The sequence below is a fragment of the Pelodiscus sinensis genome, chromosome 11 (assembly GCF_049634645.1).
Source record: "Pelodiscus sinensis isolate JC-2024 chromosome 11, ASM4963464v1, whole genome shotgun sequence".
NCBI lineage: Eukaryota > Metazoa > Chordata > Testudines > Trionychidae > Pelodiscus > Pelodiscus sinensis.
Window position 1 is genome coordinate 50637990 of NC_134721.1, and position 19098 is coordinate 50657087.

General features: G+C 41.1%; 1 protein-coding gene and 1 long non-coding RNA gene across 3 annotated transcripts in view; one reads left to right on the forward strand and one right to left on the reverse strand.

Moving 5' to 3' along the window:
* LOC142830995 (uncharacterized) overlaps nt 1-8336 on the forward strand; it is a 382298-nt gene extending 373962 nt beyond the window's left edge. The window contains exon 3 of the long non-coding RNA XR_012906580.1: nt 8220-8336. This is a non-coding gene — a long non-coding RNA (uncharacterized LOC142830995). The remainder of the gene's footprint in view (nt 1-8219) is intronic.
* PHF2 (PHD finger protein 2) overlaps nt 222-19098 on the reverse strand; it is a 180997-nt gene continuing 162120 nt past the window's right edge. The window contains exons 18-22 of one of the 2 annotated variants that reach the window (XM_075939694.1): nt 16202-16476; nt 10702-10797; nt 9161-9270; nt 6500-6761; nt 222-2319 (exon numbers count right to left, since the gene is read on the reverse strand). In XM_075939694.1, the coding sequence (XP_075795809.1) occupies nt 2231-2319; nt 6500-6761; nt 9161-9270; nt 10702-10797; nt 16202-16476 (832 nt within the window). In that variant the 3' untranslated portion in view covers nt 222-2230. Of the gene's footprint in view, nt 2320-6499; nt 6762-9160; nt 9271-10701; nt 10798-16201; nt 16477-19098 lie in introns of those variants that run through there. The other variant, XR_012906578.1, reaches the window with a different exon arrangement.

Consider the following 19098-nt stretch of genomic DNA (forward strand, 5'->3'; position numbering starts at 1 on the left):
GCTACTCTAAACTTTTCTCCGACTATCTCCGCCCAGTCATGGCTGCCTTCTCTAACTCAAGAGGAGCCACCAACAAAGAATCGCAATCTGCTCCATAGTATCTGCACATCCTATCTTGTTGACATCAGTCAGGTGGCATGTTTATGAAATCACATTATTGAGCCCCTACTAATGATTAAGTAATAAGTTAGAGTGAAAAACTCTACAAAAACACCACACAATTCTATACAAAACCTGAAATATTTTACTTTTTTTTTAAACTTTGATCTAAGTTTACTTAGATTTCATGGACTTGATACAAGAGCATTTGATATGAATCAGTAAATAAAACACTGTAATAGATAGCCACAATAAACTTTGTTAGAAATGTACATGTTGCGAAAATAATAATAAAAAAACAGCATGATGTCTGGGTTATATTATATAAATGCTCAACAAGAACAGTATACTAGGGAAGCTTAAAAACCCTGCTCTGCATAAATCTGGGGCCCTATTCAACTAACTTTCTCAGACTCCTAGCATTCAGAATCTATGTCCCACTGTAATAGTATAAAGGTTAGTTAATAAGGCCTCAGTTGTTTCCTGTAGCTGTTTTTTATCCCCATGGACATCACATCCAGGTAATGTGTATATAAACAAAGCTCATAAGAAATGTACAAATATAAAAAGCTACAAACATTAATAAATTACATCATCACAAAACACAGAAACACTTCACAAGGTGCTAGTAAAATAATTGTATCCCCTCATAATACAAGAATTAAAACAAAGAGCTGGTATTAAAGTTGAAGATTATTCTTCAAAATGTGTTTTAAATAGATTATTTTGTACTATTTGATTCTGTATAAGACATTTTATAAGGCTGCACAAAGTTTTACTTGTTTTCCAGGCAACGCCCAAATCCCCCCAAAAAGAAAGTGAAACCAAAACAAAAACCACCCCGCCCTTTTAAAATCAAACTAAAATACAACTGATAATATTCAGCAATGACTTGTATAAATGTTAACGAAGTCGTCTATAGAAAGAAATGTCTAAAGATACTTTACTTTTATAAAAAAGAAGTTATTTAAAAAGCTATTTACAAGCTACATTCTATGAAAAATATGCCTTAGTAAACACATCTAAAAATTAAAATGTGGGATTGCCTGAGAAACAAATTTAACCCCTCAAGTGTTTATATGCAGACAAGCAGTTTAAGGTAAAAGAATGCACTCTACACCAAACACTAAAAGAGTTAAACGACAAAAAAGTATCCAGTCAAATTGTCAATAAGCTAAACTTTCCCACTCTCTGACACCTGGGTGTATGCAGCCCTCGTTCCCAAGGTAAGTGTCTCTGATAAGAAGTGCTTTGATATAAACGTCAAAAATTGCACATGAAGAAACAAAATTTGACCTCATGGACTGCAGTTAAAGTGATTGCAAAGTCTGCAACACATCTTTGTGTGCTTTGATTTTGATACTGACACAAGCTATTGTACCATCATGTGTCAGTTAGCTAAAAAACCACAGACTCACAGAGCTAAAAATCCCAACCAGTGACAAACCCCCAGTAAACCAGCTCCCACTGTGCATAACGATTGCTGCCTCGTGCACCCAGTGTTGTCTAACCAGCAGCTATTGGAGGCGCACAGGGTAGTGCTCAAGTGCAGTAATGCTCCTCCAACACATCCCTATTATGGTCAGGGTGAGATAATTAAGTTTCACATTGTGCAGACTGCCTGCTGTAGTTGCTATAGCATGGGAAAATGTCCCCAGAAATCAAACTTACGGTCCCCCACTTTTAATATTGTTAGACAAATGCAGAATTTTAAAGTTAATTTTTTGCTCCTGGACCAGATACCTCTTTAAAGACAGTATTTTTCTAATTGAAATGTAACTTAAATGGATGTTCATTCTGTTAAAACAACTGATTTCCACTTATGAACAAGTTAAAGGGATACTTTCCTAAAACTGGAATGATCCTCAATTTCTTGGGTTATCATTAACTTTTTGCGAACTAGTCACTCTCAGCAATTTGAGAAAGGACATCTATATTAAAAAATATTTATAGCAGTATTCTGTACACTTTAACTGCTGAAAGTTAAAAAGAATTATTAAAGTGGTGGCAAAAAGTTAACTGGTATTGTCCCTAAGATGATGCACAATACTACTGAAGTCCTTCAAGAGTTGAAGAGTTAGTGTCTGCTCAGGAATTACTGAGCTTTGATCAAGTCCCAGTTTTCAAAATATTAAAGGAGAAGTTTCCCATTCCGATGGATTTTCAAAATCTTCCCAAGCCTCTGTTTCGCGGTAGCCATGCCCTTTTTTGTACGTTTTCCTGAAAATTGGGGGAAAAAATGAACATGTTAAGTAACAGCATCAGCAACTATGTAGAAACAACAGAGTAGGTTTGCTTGGTACAAAAACTTTCCAAGGTGGTATAAACTGGTACAATCACAGTGAAGTGATTACATTTTGGATGTGTATACTACAAATTCTCAAAGTTAAGATGTGTGTGTGTGTTTGCGCACGTGTGCGGGTTTAACACATCAGTCAGAATATTGCCATACATTACATGCTGCGCTGTGTATCCCAACCTCCATTCTATAGTAGCTCATTCTTGGTGATTGTCTTAATGAAACTTGGTTAAAATCCATAGTAAGAGTGAAACCGAGGTGGTACAAAAATCCTGAAAGTACCATTCCCCATGTCACTGTGCTGATTAACCAAATGCATTTGAAAGCATGCAAACATTTATTCTGTAGGGGGCTCTATTCAATTGTCCATGTGTCCAAAACTCAGTACCAACAAATTAGTGCAAACTCACTCTCCATATTTAAATGAATTTAGATGGTTCCAAGCGTGGTGTGAAACCCTCGTGTTTTGGAATGGAAGCATTCACAGGAAAGAAAGTTTTTAAAAATTAATTTCTATAGACAGCTTAACTGTGCACTTTAAAAGCTGCAAAGCTTATGATTGTCTCTCTCGCTGCATTAGGTTAAAGAAGAAAACAGTGCACAGTTTCAAAAACTGAGGTTCATTTTAATTGTATTTATTCTTTTAAGACATAATGATTAAATTCTATAATAAACAGCATTAGTACACTTTGTTTCCTTTTCATCTGTGACCATATTGTGACATCCATCATATTCACTCTGACACATCTAGGAAATATATCAACTTCGTTCCTGATTTTACATTGTCATATACTTGTTTTCTGGCTTTTTGCTTGCACTCCTGTGTAACCTACTCCTCTATGGTGTGTCATATAAAGTGACACAGAAACTATCTTTTAATCCATGAACAATCAGACAAGTGCAGATATTCTGGCTGTGTCTTGCTAGTGGCACGAAGGCTTAGGCTGAGCCATGGTTCTGATCTTGCAACTTTTACTGGCAAGCCTCCTACTCAAGTGAACAAAAGATTCAGCTGGGCAAAGACTGAAATATCAAAGCTCAACCATCTCCACGTTCTTCCATACTTTACTACAAATGATGCTATTGATAGAGCAGTGCCTTTCTTCTGGGCAGTTTTAAAACCAAAAGTGCCATCTTCCACATTGACACACAGAAAAGGTGGAGAACAAATAAATTACTCCACAATGAGCCAGAAACAGAGTGGAGGACTGATCAGGTCACGTCCCCTGACTCCCAGTCTAGCATGTGATGCACCGGATCATCATGACTACTGCAACGTGGTCACCTTTGTCTTCACCCACTGGGGAGAAAGCAGTAGGTAGGCACAAATGTATCCTTTACCCATTGTCCAGCTACTGTAACCATCCTAGACAACAGCTCTGGCAGAGTGTGAACAAATTTGACACAAGTAAAACAACACGGAGAAGTCAGATTATGGAAATCATGTGTTAGAAGTTAACAGTTAAAACCTATTCTTGTATAAAGTTGCACGTGCTGTTTTTTATGCTGCCAGCAATTTTTCCCCCTCTAGACACTTGTCTTCTGCTTCCTCAAGAAACCACAGTGAAGTGTAATTAAGATCTTAGCTGCATGTCAAGCCAAGAATTGTACACCTTCACATGAGTAAACAAACATAAATGCTCAGTTACCACTTACCTTTACTTTTCATACTGTGTATGTAGTCAAGATAATACGCACAGATATGTAACCTACACATTCTTATTTTTGTGTATATAACATACATATACACACCCTCAAATACGGGAATATAGCTGTGTCTGTTTGCATATTTTATATATATATATCTCCAAGAACAATAAAAGAAATGGAAATCTCTCCACTGACTTCAGTGGTTTTGAATCAGGCTTCCAGGTAGGCAGTGAGTGTACTGTAAAAAAGGGAGGGAAATCATGCTGCTGTTTTAAATATATGTTCTCTCTCCAGCGCTGGACTGGACTGAGCTCTCTTGGACATCTCCAGCAGAAGAGCTGGCCCCAAACTGGCTGATTTGGTTTAACACTGCAGCCTCCTTCATCCTTTCCTGAAATCTCCATTACAAAATCTCCATTAAATTCAGTCTTGCAGGCCCTGTTTTAGCAATCACCATGTGGCTCTCTAGAGAGGCATCCTAAAGCCTCCTTCTGATTAACAGCCACGCAGGGATGTCAGAAAGAGTTACTCATTCATTTTCCTCTCCCAGAGAGGTCAAGCATTTGCTTCTTCTGCTGTCGGCTCCATCACAGAGGTAGGGAGTCCCATCATCATGTGTCCTTGTCTGACCCCTAGACTCTGCCTCCTGGCACAAAGCTTGGACAGCCTTGCATACCTTGCCCGCTGCATTTTCAGCTATTCCTGGTTTTCTACACAATCCAGTTCATTTCAACAGGTCAACTTGTGCCCGAATGAGAACGCATTACAATGTAATGAATTAAATATTTAATTTTGGTGCATGAAAAAAATTCCTTGGCATCTTTCTGACTTTTACTTGGCTTTGTATTCTGGACCCAGAGTTTGCTATAAATAATAGCTTGTTAAGAAAATGTTTCTGACATTTCAAACAAGTTATTTCAAACATTTTCAGCCATTTAAGGATACAGATGTTTTCAAATTAAGCACATGACATACAAGGACTATGTCAAATTGCCTGCTATCGCCGGTAAATTCCATCTAGTTCTAAAACCATGGGAAATAGTCACTTAAATTATCAGACATTGCATCTGTTGGCCCTGGTCTACACTAGGGAGTTATTTCGAAATAAATGGAGCATCCATAGTACCAAGCCCGTTATTTCGAAATCTGTACTCCTGCTTTCCTCAGGGAATACGCTTATTTTGAAATAGTTATTTTGAAATAGCATTAGTGTGGATACTCTGCTGCTGCTATTTCGAAATAACAGAGTATTCCCCAGAGTAATTTGAAGTAATTACTCCCCGGTGCTTCCTGGGGTTTTAACTCAAGATAGCGCATGCACATTAACGAAGCCTGCTTTAGACTAATTTCGAGGCTCCCTGTAGTGGGGACATGCTATTTTGATTTTGTTATTTTGGGAGTTCTCTCTCTCTCTCTCCTCCCTTCTTATCGCCCTCCACCATTTTCTTAACTTCCATGTGGACCCAGAGGTTGTGTCTAGACTACAGGGATTTTCTGAAAAAAGTGGCCTTTTTTAAAAAAAAAACTGCCCTTGCATCTAGACTGCTGCTGCGTTCTTTCGAAATTAAATTGAAAGAATGCGGCGTTTTTTTTGACCGTGGTAAACCTCATTTTACTAGGAAGAACACCTATTTTCAAAAGTACTCTTTCAAAAAAAGGCGTTCTTGAATGCAAACAGGGCTTTTTTGAAAGAGAGAATCCAGACTGCCTGTGTGCTCTCTTTCGAAAAAGCAAGCTGCTTTTTCAAAAGAAGTGGTTGCCGTCTAGACGCTCTCTTTTGAAAGAGGCTTATAGTCTAGACGTAGCCAGAGAGAGGTAGTGGAAGACAAACAAAAATCCATCTATTCTCCAGTGTAAGCATAAAATTCCAATTACAGAGAGCAAACAAAAATATTAAAAAGCAAGTTGATTCGCATGGATTTTTCCTATTATCATTTCCTTCAAACAGTAATTCCTAAATATAGTTTATATATTTGCATAATTGAAATTAAATGTAGGAAAGAACAGATGCATTCGAATTTTATCTGTGTTAAGATCTATGGTGCAGATCCTGACTCCACTGGGGTAATCGCAGAAAAAACATATATAAGACAGTGGGAAAACATGGAATTTTGGAACAAGCCAAGGGTAAAATGTGACAGGAGAAAGGCTCTTGCTGTGAATGGCTTTGTAGATACTAGAGGAGCTGGATTGTGACACAGATATGAGTTCCTCTAAAACAGGGAATAGCCTATAGAGTTTGCTTTGGTAAGTACTAGGGCTCGTTTCCCCCATAAGACACCCACACATAGTGGAACACAGGCCAGCAATGAAAACCCAACTCAGTACTCAAAGCCAGCTCTTCTACTGGTGTAAATAAGCTTAGCTCTACTGTAAGATAACAAGTATACAATGGAGTAGGGAGAAGGATTAAATAATTGCATGGATCTTTGCCATGAACATTTACAGTACCTTTGGCAGCTGCATTATTCTGTGAGGAGGAGGAGGATCTCCTCTGGGTGAGGAAAACTCCAGGTGCCATAGGTTGCGAGCCTCTGTTGACTTGGGCGACCCCAAAGGTGCTTGCTCCAGCAGTGTATTCATGATCTGCTAGACTGCTGGCATGGGACTCCAGTTTGGGTTCAGGAGAGCTGCCTTCCTGAGAGAGTTTATTTGTGTTGTTGGGTGACAACTTCTTTTTGGTCTTCTTCTTCTTCTTGCCTTTTTGTTCCTCCTTTCAATAAAGCAGAGAAGCCCCATTTAGCTACGATGACAACCAGTGGCATTTGCTAGCGCTATTACACTGTGTATCATGTCAAGAATGAGGATATTGTCAGAACTGGATTAAGACACAGAGCGAACAGGGTTATTAGAAACTGCAAGTGAAAACTATCTCCTAGTATGTCAGTTGCATCCACCACCTGCGGTCTCTCCGTAACTTGTGAGCTTTTAGGGGTTGGGACTGTCTTTGGGCCTTGTTTGTACAGCCCCTAGCACAATGGTACTTTGATACAGGTCTCAGGTCCCAAAGTTCTTCAATAATACAAATAATAATGTTACAAGATAAATATAATGGGCCTGATTCTCAGTTACATCAAGGCCCATTTATGACTCTCTGGCAGCGTAACAAGGCCTTAGAGTGGGCAAAACTGGCCCAATGAGGACACTCCTAGTGCAGGTGGTCTGCTCCCCAGACAGTAGAGAGCTGACGTAAGGCTGTAAACTGGCTCTTCCTCAGCTCTCTGTGTGTGCTGCCTGTCAGGGGAGTGGTCAGGGTGCACTGCTCTGTGGCTACACTTTGTTTCCCAGAGGATAGTTCCTCTATGGTAGACTTGAGGCTGCTCTTACACACGCTGACTGCTAGGCCAGGCCCTGTGCACAAGCCCAGTATATGGGAGCACAAAGATGGTTTAAAACCTCCTTTTCCTTCTCCATTCCTGAGACAAGCACAGTATCAAAGTCACTAACAATCAGGCTAAATATTTTTCACCTCATGGGGAAAAATTAACATCTCTTCAGAAGTCAGCTGGGAATAGTGCCAATGTAGACCACAACCTATGTACATAGGCCTGTGATGGCCTATGGTGAATTCTGGTCACAATGAAAGAACATTTTAAACTCAGTGGCTATGTCTAGACTGGCATGATTTTCCAGAAATGCTTTTAATGGAAAAGTTTTCTGTTAAAAGCATTTTGGAACAGAGCGTCTAGATTGACATGGACACTTTTCCGCAAAAGCACTTTTTGCGGAAAAGCATCCGTGCCAATCTAGATGCACTTTTCCGCAAAAAAGCCCTGATCGACATTTTCAAGATCGGGACTTTTTTGCAGAAAACAAATCTGGGCTGTCTACACTGGCCCTTTTGCACAAAAGTTTTGTGCAAAAGGACTTTTGCCCGAACGGGAGCAGCATAGTATTTCTGCAAGAACACTGACAATCTTACATGAGATCGTCAGTGCTTTTGCAGAAATTCAAGCGGCCAGTGTAGACAGCTGGCAAGTTTTTCCGGAAAAGTGGTGGATTTTCTGGAAAAACTGGCCAGTCTAGACACAGCCAGTGTGGATGGTAGCAGGCTGATATTAGAAAAGCGTTAGTAGCCTGTTAAAAATGGGATTACTAAACTGGAAAAAACAGCCATTTCAGTCAACTGTGTGTTGTCACAGATATCTAATTTTTATTTTTGGTACTTTAGGGTAAACGTCTACACGGCATGATTATTTAAGAATAAGATGTTCCAGAAGAAATACTCCGAAACAGCATATTACAAAACAGCACAGAGTTTCTCATCTTGTGCTCCGTGGAGCCCCAGGGCTCCGCGAGACATCTCCAGGGGCTCCATGAGGTTGACAGTGGGCACTACATTTACCCCTACTTCCTATGAGGATTTTCTATAAGCATCATTAAGTTCAGCATGTTTTGTATCCAGACATCCATTTTCATAACCATGAAGTTTACAAGATACAAAAATGTTTTATTGCAACTTTCAGAATCTGATATAAAAAGCAATTAAATTCACAAACACTATGAAAATCTGGTATATTTCTCAATTTTCAGTTATTTAGCATAATATTTTCAAAAATGCTTAAGAGACATAAGTATTTGCATCTTATTTTTTAAAGGGATTCAAGTGCCTAACCTGCTTAGGAACTTTTGAAAATCTTATGATGTGCCTAAGCACATAATAGCTAAATACCTTTGCAAATGTGGCCTCAAATGCCTACTGTCATTTTGAAAATGGGAGCTACATTTCTAAATCTCATAAGCACCTTTGTAAATGTATCCATCAGTCTTATTGAATTAAAAGGTGCTTATACTGAAGACTTCCCCCAAATACTACTTTGTTCACTTGATCTGCCCAGCTGATAATTTTGTCAGTGTGCTTAAAAGCACCTAAGTTAGAAACCTCTAGTCTGTGGTGTCACTGGAAATCTAAAAGTGTGAGTTAGGGCCTGGTCCTGTTTCTATTGAGGTTACTGGTATGATTCACCAAGTATAGAATTGGACTTGTGCAGTAATTAAGTATGAGCTGCCATTACAACATAGTTAACATTCAATAAGCAATAGGAGAAGATGGCTCCATTTGGGAAAAAAATGGTATTTTCAAAGGGAAAGTTACGTTGAATGCAAACTCACCTGCTGAGATAATTTGGCTGCTGCTGCTGCCAAACCAGTTTCAATGGAGGCAACTCTTGTACCCTCTCGGACAGGTCTGTCTTGTCGAGGTACTGAGGGGCCAACTCTTGCTAAATGAAAGAACAAATCAAAATCCAGTACAACAGCGATTCTCTCTGTAGAGGGGAAGCACCATATTCCAACAGCGCAGGGGGCCGACAGACTTTTCAAGCCCCTGGGCATGGCGATGGGGGCAGCGCTGCACTCGGAGAAGGGGCAGGGCTGAGGCAGCCAGCTCTCCGCGTCTTCTGGAACATGTCACCAGGGCCGGCCCACAACATTTTGGCACCAGAGGCGGGAGCTCAAATCACGCCCCCATGCCCTCTCGCTGGGGCCAAAACTTTGAAAGGTCTCCATTCTGCCTTTTTCCTGTTCTACTCCTCTCATGGTGCTGCTCTGCTACCTACATCTGCACCAGCAGCAGACACAAATTTCTACACTGGGTCCTAGTGGCGCCTCCCGCCCCCTGGCACCTGAGGCGGCTGCCTCAGTTCGCCTCATGGTAAGGCCAGCCCTGCATGTTGCAGCCCCCGTCCCTGGAAGCCCTCAGAGCCACCTAGCACACACTGCCCAGTGCCTCAGTTGCAGCGGCAGTGGCCAGGAACTCCAGGTCCTTTTGAATTGCCAGGCCCTGGGGTAGGCCTGCAGCAAAATGAAGGCCAAGAGGGTGACCAGGGAAAGGGAAAGCTTCTTTTTAAATGAGGCTAACACCTATAAGTGCCAAGTATTATGAATGTCATTGAATGGCAGATGTAGAAGCAGAGCTCAGGACTCTACTTCAACAACATAGCTTTCAGGAGGCAACCTGTATTCGCTTTCAGATTTTCCAAAACTGACCACACTTCATGAACAATGAAACATTCAAGGAATGTGAATTTATTCCACATGAACAGGCTCCCAGAAGCAGCCTGCACTGCCCCTGTCCATCTTAGCCCCACTAATGTAGCAGGCAGCACTGAAAGCTACGGACACTCTGAGCTGCTTCCCAGCCAAACCCCAGGAGCTCTCCCATACACACCAGAAGCTGCATCGGCCCACAATCGGGCACTATAAAATGTGGCACGTCCTGTAAGGCACAACACAGAAACTATCCCCTGCAGTGATTAGGTTTTACAGAGCTTTTAATGAAAATAGAATAGTTTATATGCTCCATTTTCTTTTTTAATGCTTTTTTCCTATATAAGCTGTAGGCAGCCTCAGCACTGCTAGATTTCTCCAAATACATTATCAATTTCACCAGTAGGATGGAAAAGATACCCACAGCCTACAGAAGGTGGCTTTTGATTTTTAAAAGGTGGCTGAAGAGCAACAGCCCAGAAGGTGTTAAATTCAATGTAGTTGATTGTAAAAGTGGAACTATTTTTTTTAAGTTAGTCTTGCAACTGAACACTCCAGACAAGCACAATCTTTATGATTAAAATAATGAATCCCATTGTTCCTTCTCAGTTTTCATTCTGAAATACCCTCCCTGATACTGGACAGCCATGACATACTACACGTACCTGTCGGGCTGTAGGGGGCATCATCAGAACTTTTTCTTTTCTTTGATCGTGATTTGAATACTGGATTATCTTCATCAGATTCCAAAGAAGGGTAAACTACACAAGACACAAAAAATATCTTTTATTGAAGCAGCTAATTAGACTATAGTAAACAAGAATTTGGTGTCTGCACCCATCAGCATAGAACTAGGCTAGCACAGTGGCGAATCAGGCCTAGAATATCTATGAAATACATTGCGGCCAAGGGTAGCACTCAGAGTGAAATGTCTAAGAAGCACAGATGCTCTGGGGATAAAGCATTCTACTAAAAATCTAATGGGGCAATGGGCTTTCTTCCCAGCAATGCCACTGACTTGCTGTAATACCATGGGCAAGTCCCTTCATCTCACTGTGTATGTTTTCTCTCCCATACCTTGCCTGTCTTGTCTGTTTAGACTGCAATTTCTTGGGGTCACAGTCTGGATCTTACTCTGTATTTGTACATTGCTTATCACCACGGGGTTCCTAATTTTGGTTGGAGGCCTCTAGGTACTATTGTAATGAAAACAATCATACAGTTGTTGGTGCGCAGTGTGCACTGTTATTCTTGGCTTGGACAAGCCAGTCCTCTCCTAACATACAGCTTGGCCTATTTGGAGTACCTATCACCATCAGGTGCTTGGGAGATGTTACTCCCCAGTCAGATGGGTCAGCACATAGATTATCTCGATAGACATCTGGTGACCCGCTCATGGTGTGGAAGAATATTTCCTACATGGCTTAAAAACACAGGCAGAGTGTGGTACCCTTAGGGAAAAGAAAGGGGCTAATGTCAAAGTCGGGATAAAAGTGAGGCCACTGACTGCTTGCCAGTTTGCTGACCAGCACTATTGTGACCACATTGGTTGGGTGAAAGGGGATGTGATGAATGTCACTTCTTAGACCTTTCTCAGAGTGAACAGAGTGGTGGGCTCCACATTACATGGGCCCACTGCCAATTTTGGTCTGCAGGAAAAGCCACTTTTGATTTTAATGGGCCTTGTGCAGGGCACATGGAATTTGGCCCACTTAAGCCAGAGGCAGAGGCTCTTGGCCAAAACACAAAGCTATTCTCAGATTATTAGTCAGTAAACTAATTGCTCCATAAAATCCCACACTGTACTCAGTAAAATGCTGCTGTTAAAAAACACTGGGAAGGCATTGACACAGCTTGCTCCCTCCAGACCTCTGCCCCTCGCTCTGCTCATTGTAAAGCACACACATCTTACTGACTGACTAAAAATAAAGGGCCACACTGTCCTCTCTTGAGGAAAAATACAGTTAGGAGACAGAAGAGTCAGTGAGTTCAACCTTACAAGGTTTCTGTCAGAGGGAAGTGGATTGTCCTTCCATCAACGAGAAGAGAGGCCATGCGCTCATGGGTGTCCTGAGTTCAGGGTAGATCTGAGGACCTGGCTACCAGAATAGTACTGGTTCTTCTTAGTTCCTGCTCCCATCCAGCCCCAAAACTCAGAGATCTATTCCCAGCTCCGTCTCTCTTCTGCCCTGTCTGGATCCACAGCTCCCCAACCAAGGAGCTCCAGCATGGAAAGGCTTGAGGGTTAGAGAAGGGAATGATGTAGGGGAACTTTCACCACCTTCTTTAAGTTTAGAGGAAGTTTCTCCCCAGTTTGATCCCCTAGGCTATATCTACACTCACGGCTTCTTTCGCGAGTAATATGCAAATGAGGCTAAGCGTGGAATATTGCCGAGCCTCATTTGCATACCTAATGAGCCACCATTTTTTTCAGAAGAGGCTCTTGCGCAAGAAGGAGCATCTACACTGCCCCTTCTTGCGCAAGGAAAACCCTCTTGCGCAATGCCGTTCTTCCTGAAAAGTAATAGGTGTAACGGCATCGCGCAAGGGGCAGTGTAGACGCTCCTTCTTGCGCAAGAGCCTCTTCTGAAGAAAATGGTGGCTCATTAGGTATGCAAATGAGGCTCGGCGATATTCCACGCTTAGCCTCATTTGCATATTACTCGCGCAAGAAGCCGCAAGTGTAGACATAGCCCTAGAGTTTTATTTTCCATCCCAGCTTAGTTTGTTTCTAAAAGGTTAAAACTAACTGGTTCTCTGCCAGGGAGGGGGAAAAACTGAGCTGGATTAAGACAGAGGCTAGTTGTCAGGGAAAGAGATGAGATAGCTCAGTGGTTTGAACACTGCCCTGCTAAACCTAGGCTTGTGAGCTCAATCCTTGCAGAGGGGATTTGGGGCAAAATTTTGTCAGGGATGGTACTTGGCCCTGCTGTGAAGGCAGGGGATTGGACTCAATGACCTTTCAAGGTCCCTTCCAGTTCTAGGAGATAGGCAATCTCCATTCATTAAAAGGATCAATGCTGAGGACACCTGCTCCTGGAATGATGTGATCACAGCAGAATTGCAATTTTCATTTAAAAAAAGGCAAGTTCTAAACCCCCATCATGGTGAAAAGTTTAAAAATATGACCCGAGTGTAATTAATATAGAGATGCTGGCCTGAGCCTGAAACAATCACTCTGAGATGGGTGAACAGGACATGAACTCTTACAAGCCACTCGGAAGAGTCCCACGAACACTCAGGACTACATATGGAGGCTAGGAGTGTGGCAGGCTTAGCCCACCTACCCATCCAAGCAATGACTGGGGTAATTCCTGGGGTGCCGTTCTCCTGCCAACCCTGCCCTGCCTCTCTGTGGGACAGACGGAGGCCCTACTGTGAGCAGCAGGGGGTAAAAGACAGCAGTGATTTGCCAGGGTTAGCCCCATGCCAGCTGCCACCACTACATTCACCTGCCCTTCTGCAGGTACGGTGCTTGCAGCTCCTTTTGGCCACGGATCACTGTTCGCAGCCAATGGGAGCTGTGAGAAGCAATACAGACTGGGAAAACGCTTCCTGTACCTCTGACTGGTTGGGAACGGTGATCTGTGGCCAATAGGAGCTACAAGCACCCCTGTCCATGGAGGTGCAGGTAAATACAGCGGCCACCAGGGGCTAACGCTGGTAAACCAAATACTGCAGGCCAGTATTTGCCCTCTACTGCTGCTCTGGTGCGCCCAAGTAGGGGGACTGCATTGTCCCATATGAGGGGAGACAGGGAATCTCTGCCACTTGTATGCATGCATGTGTGTGTGTGGAGCTGGAAATGGGTTCAGAGAGGGCTATAGGTGTTGAAGACATGGTGACCTGTGTTATGATATGCCTAGGATCCCAGATTATATGAATCCTGCCCTCACCCCCGCAAAAAAGCATTCAGATTTGTTTTGTTTTTTCCCAGTTCATTAAATCGTGCTTGAAAATCAGGAGTATTATTGTCAAATACCGGAAATCCTCGCTCACTTTTGGCTGAACCAGCTGTGTCATTCAGAAATGCTCAACCTTTCCTGCTCTCACATTTTATTTTACTTTCACTACATTTCATTGCGTTTTCCTCATAAACAGATCCATTTGTGAAACCTTCAGAGGCAGCAGAATCTAGTGGGCAAAGAACGGGACTGGGAACCTGGGACTGCTGGCTTCCTTTGACACTTACTCAGTATGTGGCCTAGAGCAAGTGACTTAACTGTTCTGTTTCCATTTTCCCCTACAGTAAAACGTGGATAATTATTGACCCACTTCACATAAGGGCAAGGGCAAGAGAACGTACTGGGTGCAATCACAGCCCCTTCCTGGGGCTCTACAAATAACTCAATGGTAAAGAGATAAATGGGCAGAGGGAGATAGGGTTGGTGGTGTTTTTGGAAACCTTTGGAAATGGTTTTCTCCACATTTTAAAATATGCGAGCAGCCACATGCCACCTGAACGCTTCTCTCCATGAACATGCATGGTTCTTTTGGGTGATTGATAACAATATCATTTGAGTTTTAGTCCATACAATATAGATACAGAGAAACTCCTTGCTAGAGGGCATTTTTTTAAGAAATGTGCACTCAATTTTTATTTCAATATTTGCCTGTTAAAGCAATGTATGCTTATAATATTACTGCTTAATTTCGCCACTGAACAGAAAATCTGCTGACCATATGCAGCACCAGTATACAGTCAGACTGCTTACAACAAATAAGAACTATTAAATAGTAGCATAAATATATAATTAGCAAGAACGTTAGGGTTTAAAATATCATCCTACCCATTTTCCCACTGTCACATATAGATCATGTTTATAAATAATACCTCCACAAAATTTGTCATGTAATTTATCCTGATACAGCATCTTGTAGGTGTAACTGCAAACCTGAAACATGCACTTAACTTCTTTTAAATATCTACAATATTTTCAAAATGGAAATGCCTTGTTTTCACTAAACTTCTAAGTATTTCAATTTGAACTTTAATATATGTGTATCTAATAGAGTGCGTCTACACAGCACCCTTAGCTCGAAACAAACTATGCAATTTGCGCTATGCAAATTCGATAGTTTATTTCAAGTGTATTTCTAAACTGCTTATTTTGTAATTTGGCGCTAAATTTCAAAAAAACTCGCTATTCTGAAATGCCCCTTAACCCTCGTGGAATGAGGGTTACCGGGACATCGAAAGAAGCCACCCATTATTTCTAAAACTATTTCGAAATAATGGGCTGCTTCAATAAACACGGAATAGCTATTTCGGGATATTTCCAGTATCCCAAAATAGCTCTGCAGTGTAGATGTACCTATAGTGACAGCAGGTTGCAGTGATGTTTTTTAAAGGTTTACAGCCAGCAGCAGCATTTTAAAGTAATATTTTATTATGTTGCTAAAGAACTGCATACCCTTCTTGAGCCCTGTGTGATTTTACGTTTCTATGGGTATGAGTATTTTTACCTGCTCTTTCTCTCTCTCTTACACACATACACTGCTTTTCAATATTATTTAAAAAAGTTGCTTCCAGTATATAGTAAACTTGATGTAGTGGTCTCAAAAAGTCATCTTTTCCTTTTAGTGAAGAGTTTAGCATTCTTGTCATTAAAATTTAAGATCATGACCCTGTCGTATCTAATTCAGGGGTTCTTTACTGACAGTTTCTCTAACAGTCATTTCCTCATTGGCATGTAATGATCATAGTTTCTTGGTATACTGCATAAAGTTCTATTTTTAAATGTATATATCTGATTTAGGACTTCGCTAATTGTTGTTTCAGCTTCACTCCTGTGCTTATTCAAATCCTTTCCCCACACTACATAAAAGTCATATATTTTGGTTCAATCTAAATAAAATACCAATCTATCTGTTCCTCTAATCTCACGTATGCAGTGTGTTTATTCTAATCTATTGATTCCTATCTAACTTAATCTAATCTATCTGTTCACCCTTGTCTATCTAGCCTAACTAATCTATCTAATCTCTCTTTAATCTTGCCTATTTTCTACAGACTAATCCAAGCAATAAAGCACCCCCCTCCAAACATGCAAACAGTGTCCACACCAGAGCAGTCCCCTTGATTTTAATGGGACTAACTAAAAGTCAATCACTATAAGCACATGCATAAATACTTTCAGAATTGGAATTAATTCCTTCTCTTACCATAATCAGAATCTTTAAAACAGGCATCTAAATGGTCCTGGTCATCATAGTCTTCAATGTCAATGCTGTTTTTTGTGCTCTTCTTCGGTAAGTGCTTGCCTGCATTTTTGCTGTTACTGTTCCCAGTTTTTTTCGAGTTTTGAGCTGAGATAGAGTTATTTTTAGCTTGGTTGGTACTCCATGAAGTCTGCAGGCAGGAGTCTGAAGATTGGAGATTTGCCATTGATAACATTCCTTGGATTGCTTCCTGTGTGCTGGGAGATGCAGGTGGCTGACTAAGGGAAAACATTAACAAAATAAAGAGCTTTACGCTAATTACCAAATCAACAACATGCAATAAACAGCATTAAGTGTAAATATAGCTCAGTCTGAGTTCTGGATTAATGGCCTCACCACTGTGTAGGTGCGTAATATGTGAAATTAATTTATACCAAGTAGAGATCCAGCTGAACGTTAGAAGGACAAAGATTTGAAATAAAATCAGAAATCTTCCAAAATTTAGTTCTGTGAATACCTTTTCAGAAGTGGTAATTTGATCAAGTAAAGAGAGTAAGCCAACTGACTTTTCCCACAACAAAAAGGGAAACACTGAGCAGTTAATAGAAATACATGGGAGACTTTCTACAAAATCTTTCTTGGCTAGATCCTCAGCGGGTGAAAATCAGAGCAGGGCTACTGAAGTCAAGTGCCTTGTGGCAGTGTTACTATCTGAGGATATGGCACTCTGTTCTTATTCTGAACACACTCAGTAAAGTCTTCCACTGTGACCAAACAGCCATCTCTGTGATCACAGAGTATTTGTGGAGTTTTTCCTGTTTGCCAAATTCATCACAAGTAAACTAATGGCATGTATTTTGCTTCCTCTTCTATAACTGGAGCAGACTAAAAGGACAAAAAAAAACCAGGGTAAAATAATCAAAAGCAGCCTCAGTGATTTGGGAGCCCAAGTCAAGGAGTTTCTGACTCGTGCAAAGTCAATGGGCTCCTAAGTCACTGAGGAGCTTTTGAAAATGTCACCCTTAATCTCTCACGCGAGATAACAAAAAGGGTTTGCCCATCACTGCTGGGAAACCATCATTTCCATTCACTGTCACACCACCAAAGAAAGGAAACTTAAGCATCTGACTCTGTCCAATGAAAGAAATTAATTATAATAACATTCTACACTGTCAGGCTTGGATCATATGTTCAGAGCTGATATTTTGCACTGGAACATAGCATATGGCTTCTCATTTGTGATGTGTATTGATTTAAACATTCTGGTTCTTTTGGGGGAGTAAACTGTGTAATTAGTGGTGTTTGAAATTGCTTTTTTTATTAGTTAAAATATTGGTCTAGTCTAAAAGCCCCACACTCCTGGAGATGAGTTGTTAGGCTTTGAGCTAGCAAGACAGTTAAGCATATGAGAAGTCTTGCTGACGTTACCCTTTAGCGTTAATCATGCCCTTAACTGTTATTATTCTGGAATATGACCTTAGGGAGCATGGGAAGTCATTCAGGTCTGCTGACCAGCTACACACATGAATTCCATCACTGCAGAACTTGTAAACTTCAAATTTGGTTTGATAGAAATCTATTCTCCAGTACCAGCATTGGCTTGGGTTTTCAAATAACAACTTAGTATTTTTAAAAAGTGCTCCTCCTTGGCCACCATCCTTCAGGGTGCTCAGGACACTGTTCAAACTACACCTTGCAATGATATTGTTAGATACGGATCACGACAAAATACATCCTCTTACAATTACACAGGTAGAATGTAAGAGCTTTTCATAGATTTCTGCCATAACCCATACATTTAATCACATTTATTAAAAGATCAGTGCTGATCCTTTTTCTGCAGTTCACAGTGTTGACAAATCCAGGACAGGCTGGGATGCCCTAATGGACCTTTTCAAGCTCCACTTTCTGTTATTCCCAATATGCCAAAACTGGATTTCAGAACTGCTGCTTTCCACAGACTGCAGTGTACTTCTTACTTCCTCCGATCCCAACATACGGTCCTGGAACTGAAGTCAAGATCTACTGAAAAGGAAGAAGGAAGGTGTTCCATACTCAAGTACCCACTGAACAGAATGCTATGCCAGGAGGCCTTTTCAATTGGTAGGCTGTGGACAAAGAAGTCTAGTGGTAAGAAACAACCCTTTTTGTTGATGTCAGAGAACAGAGGATACACTGGGGCAGTGAGAGAGATCTGTTCATGATACGATATCCATCCATCTGCCAAAAATAGCCCCACTGAACAAGGCCCAATCTTGGAAAGTGCAGAGTAGCTCCAGAAAAATGCTGAATCCCACTCACTTCAATGGAAGTACTGCCTAGAAAGTACTGTGCACTGCGGAAGATTGGGCACAGAGTTCTTGAAGAGATGTGAGGATGCTACCGAACACATACAGCAATTATAACCCTGGTCTTTGTTTTTAAAAGCTAGGAACCGATTCCCCTATATTGACTCTTATACAAGAATCATTAGAGTAACTTCCTACATATTTTATACTTTCCCCCTTACAGCAAGCAATTTTCAAAAAGTGTTTTGACTTGCCCACTCCCAGTATTATTGAAAAGCTCATCTGGCATCTAACGCAGTTAGAGCTGCTTGAAAGAGAGATGAAGTGAGAACACAATGGGATTTAAGTACTTCCAGACAGAGGGTAAAATGAAATATTTCAGTTAGGAGACAAAATTAATGGAATATTAACTTTGGGTGCTCAGAGAACTAAGAAGCAAATTCCCTTGTCCTTTGCCTCTGTTGGTCTGAAATCATTTTCACAACACATCGCAAGTAAATTGCAGTCACACAAGGATCTATTCTCTATCCACAGAGAATCCCTCATGAGCATCAAAGGGAGTTAGTTATACCCCGATATTTAGAGAGGATTAGATATCTCCTTCCCCATGGA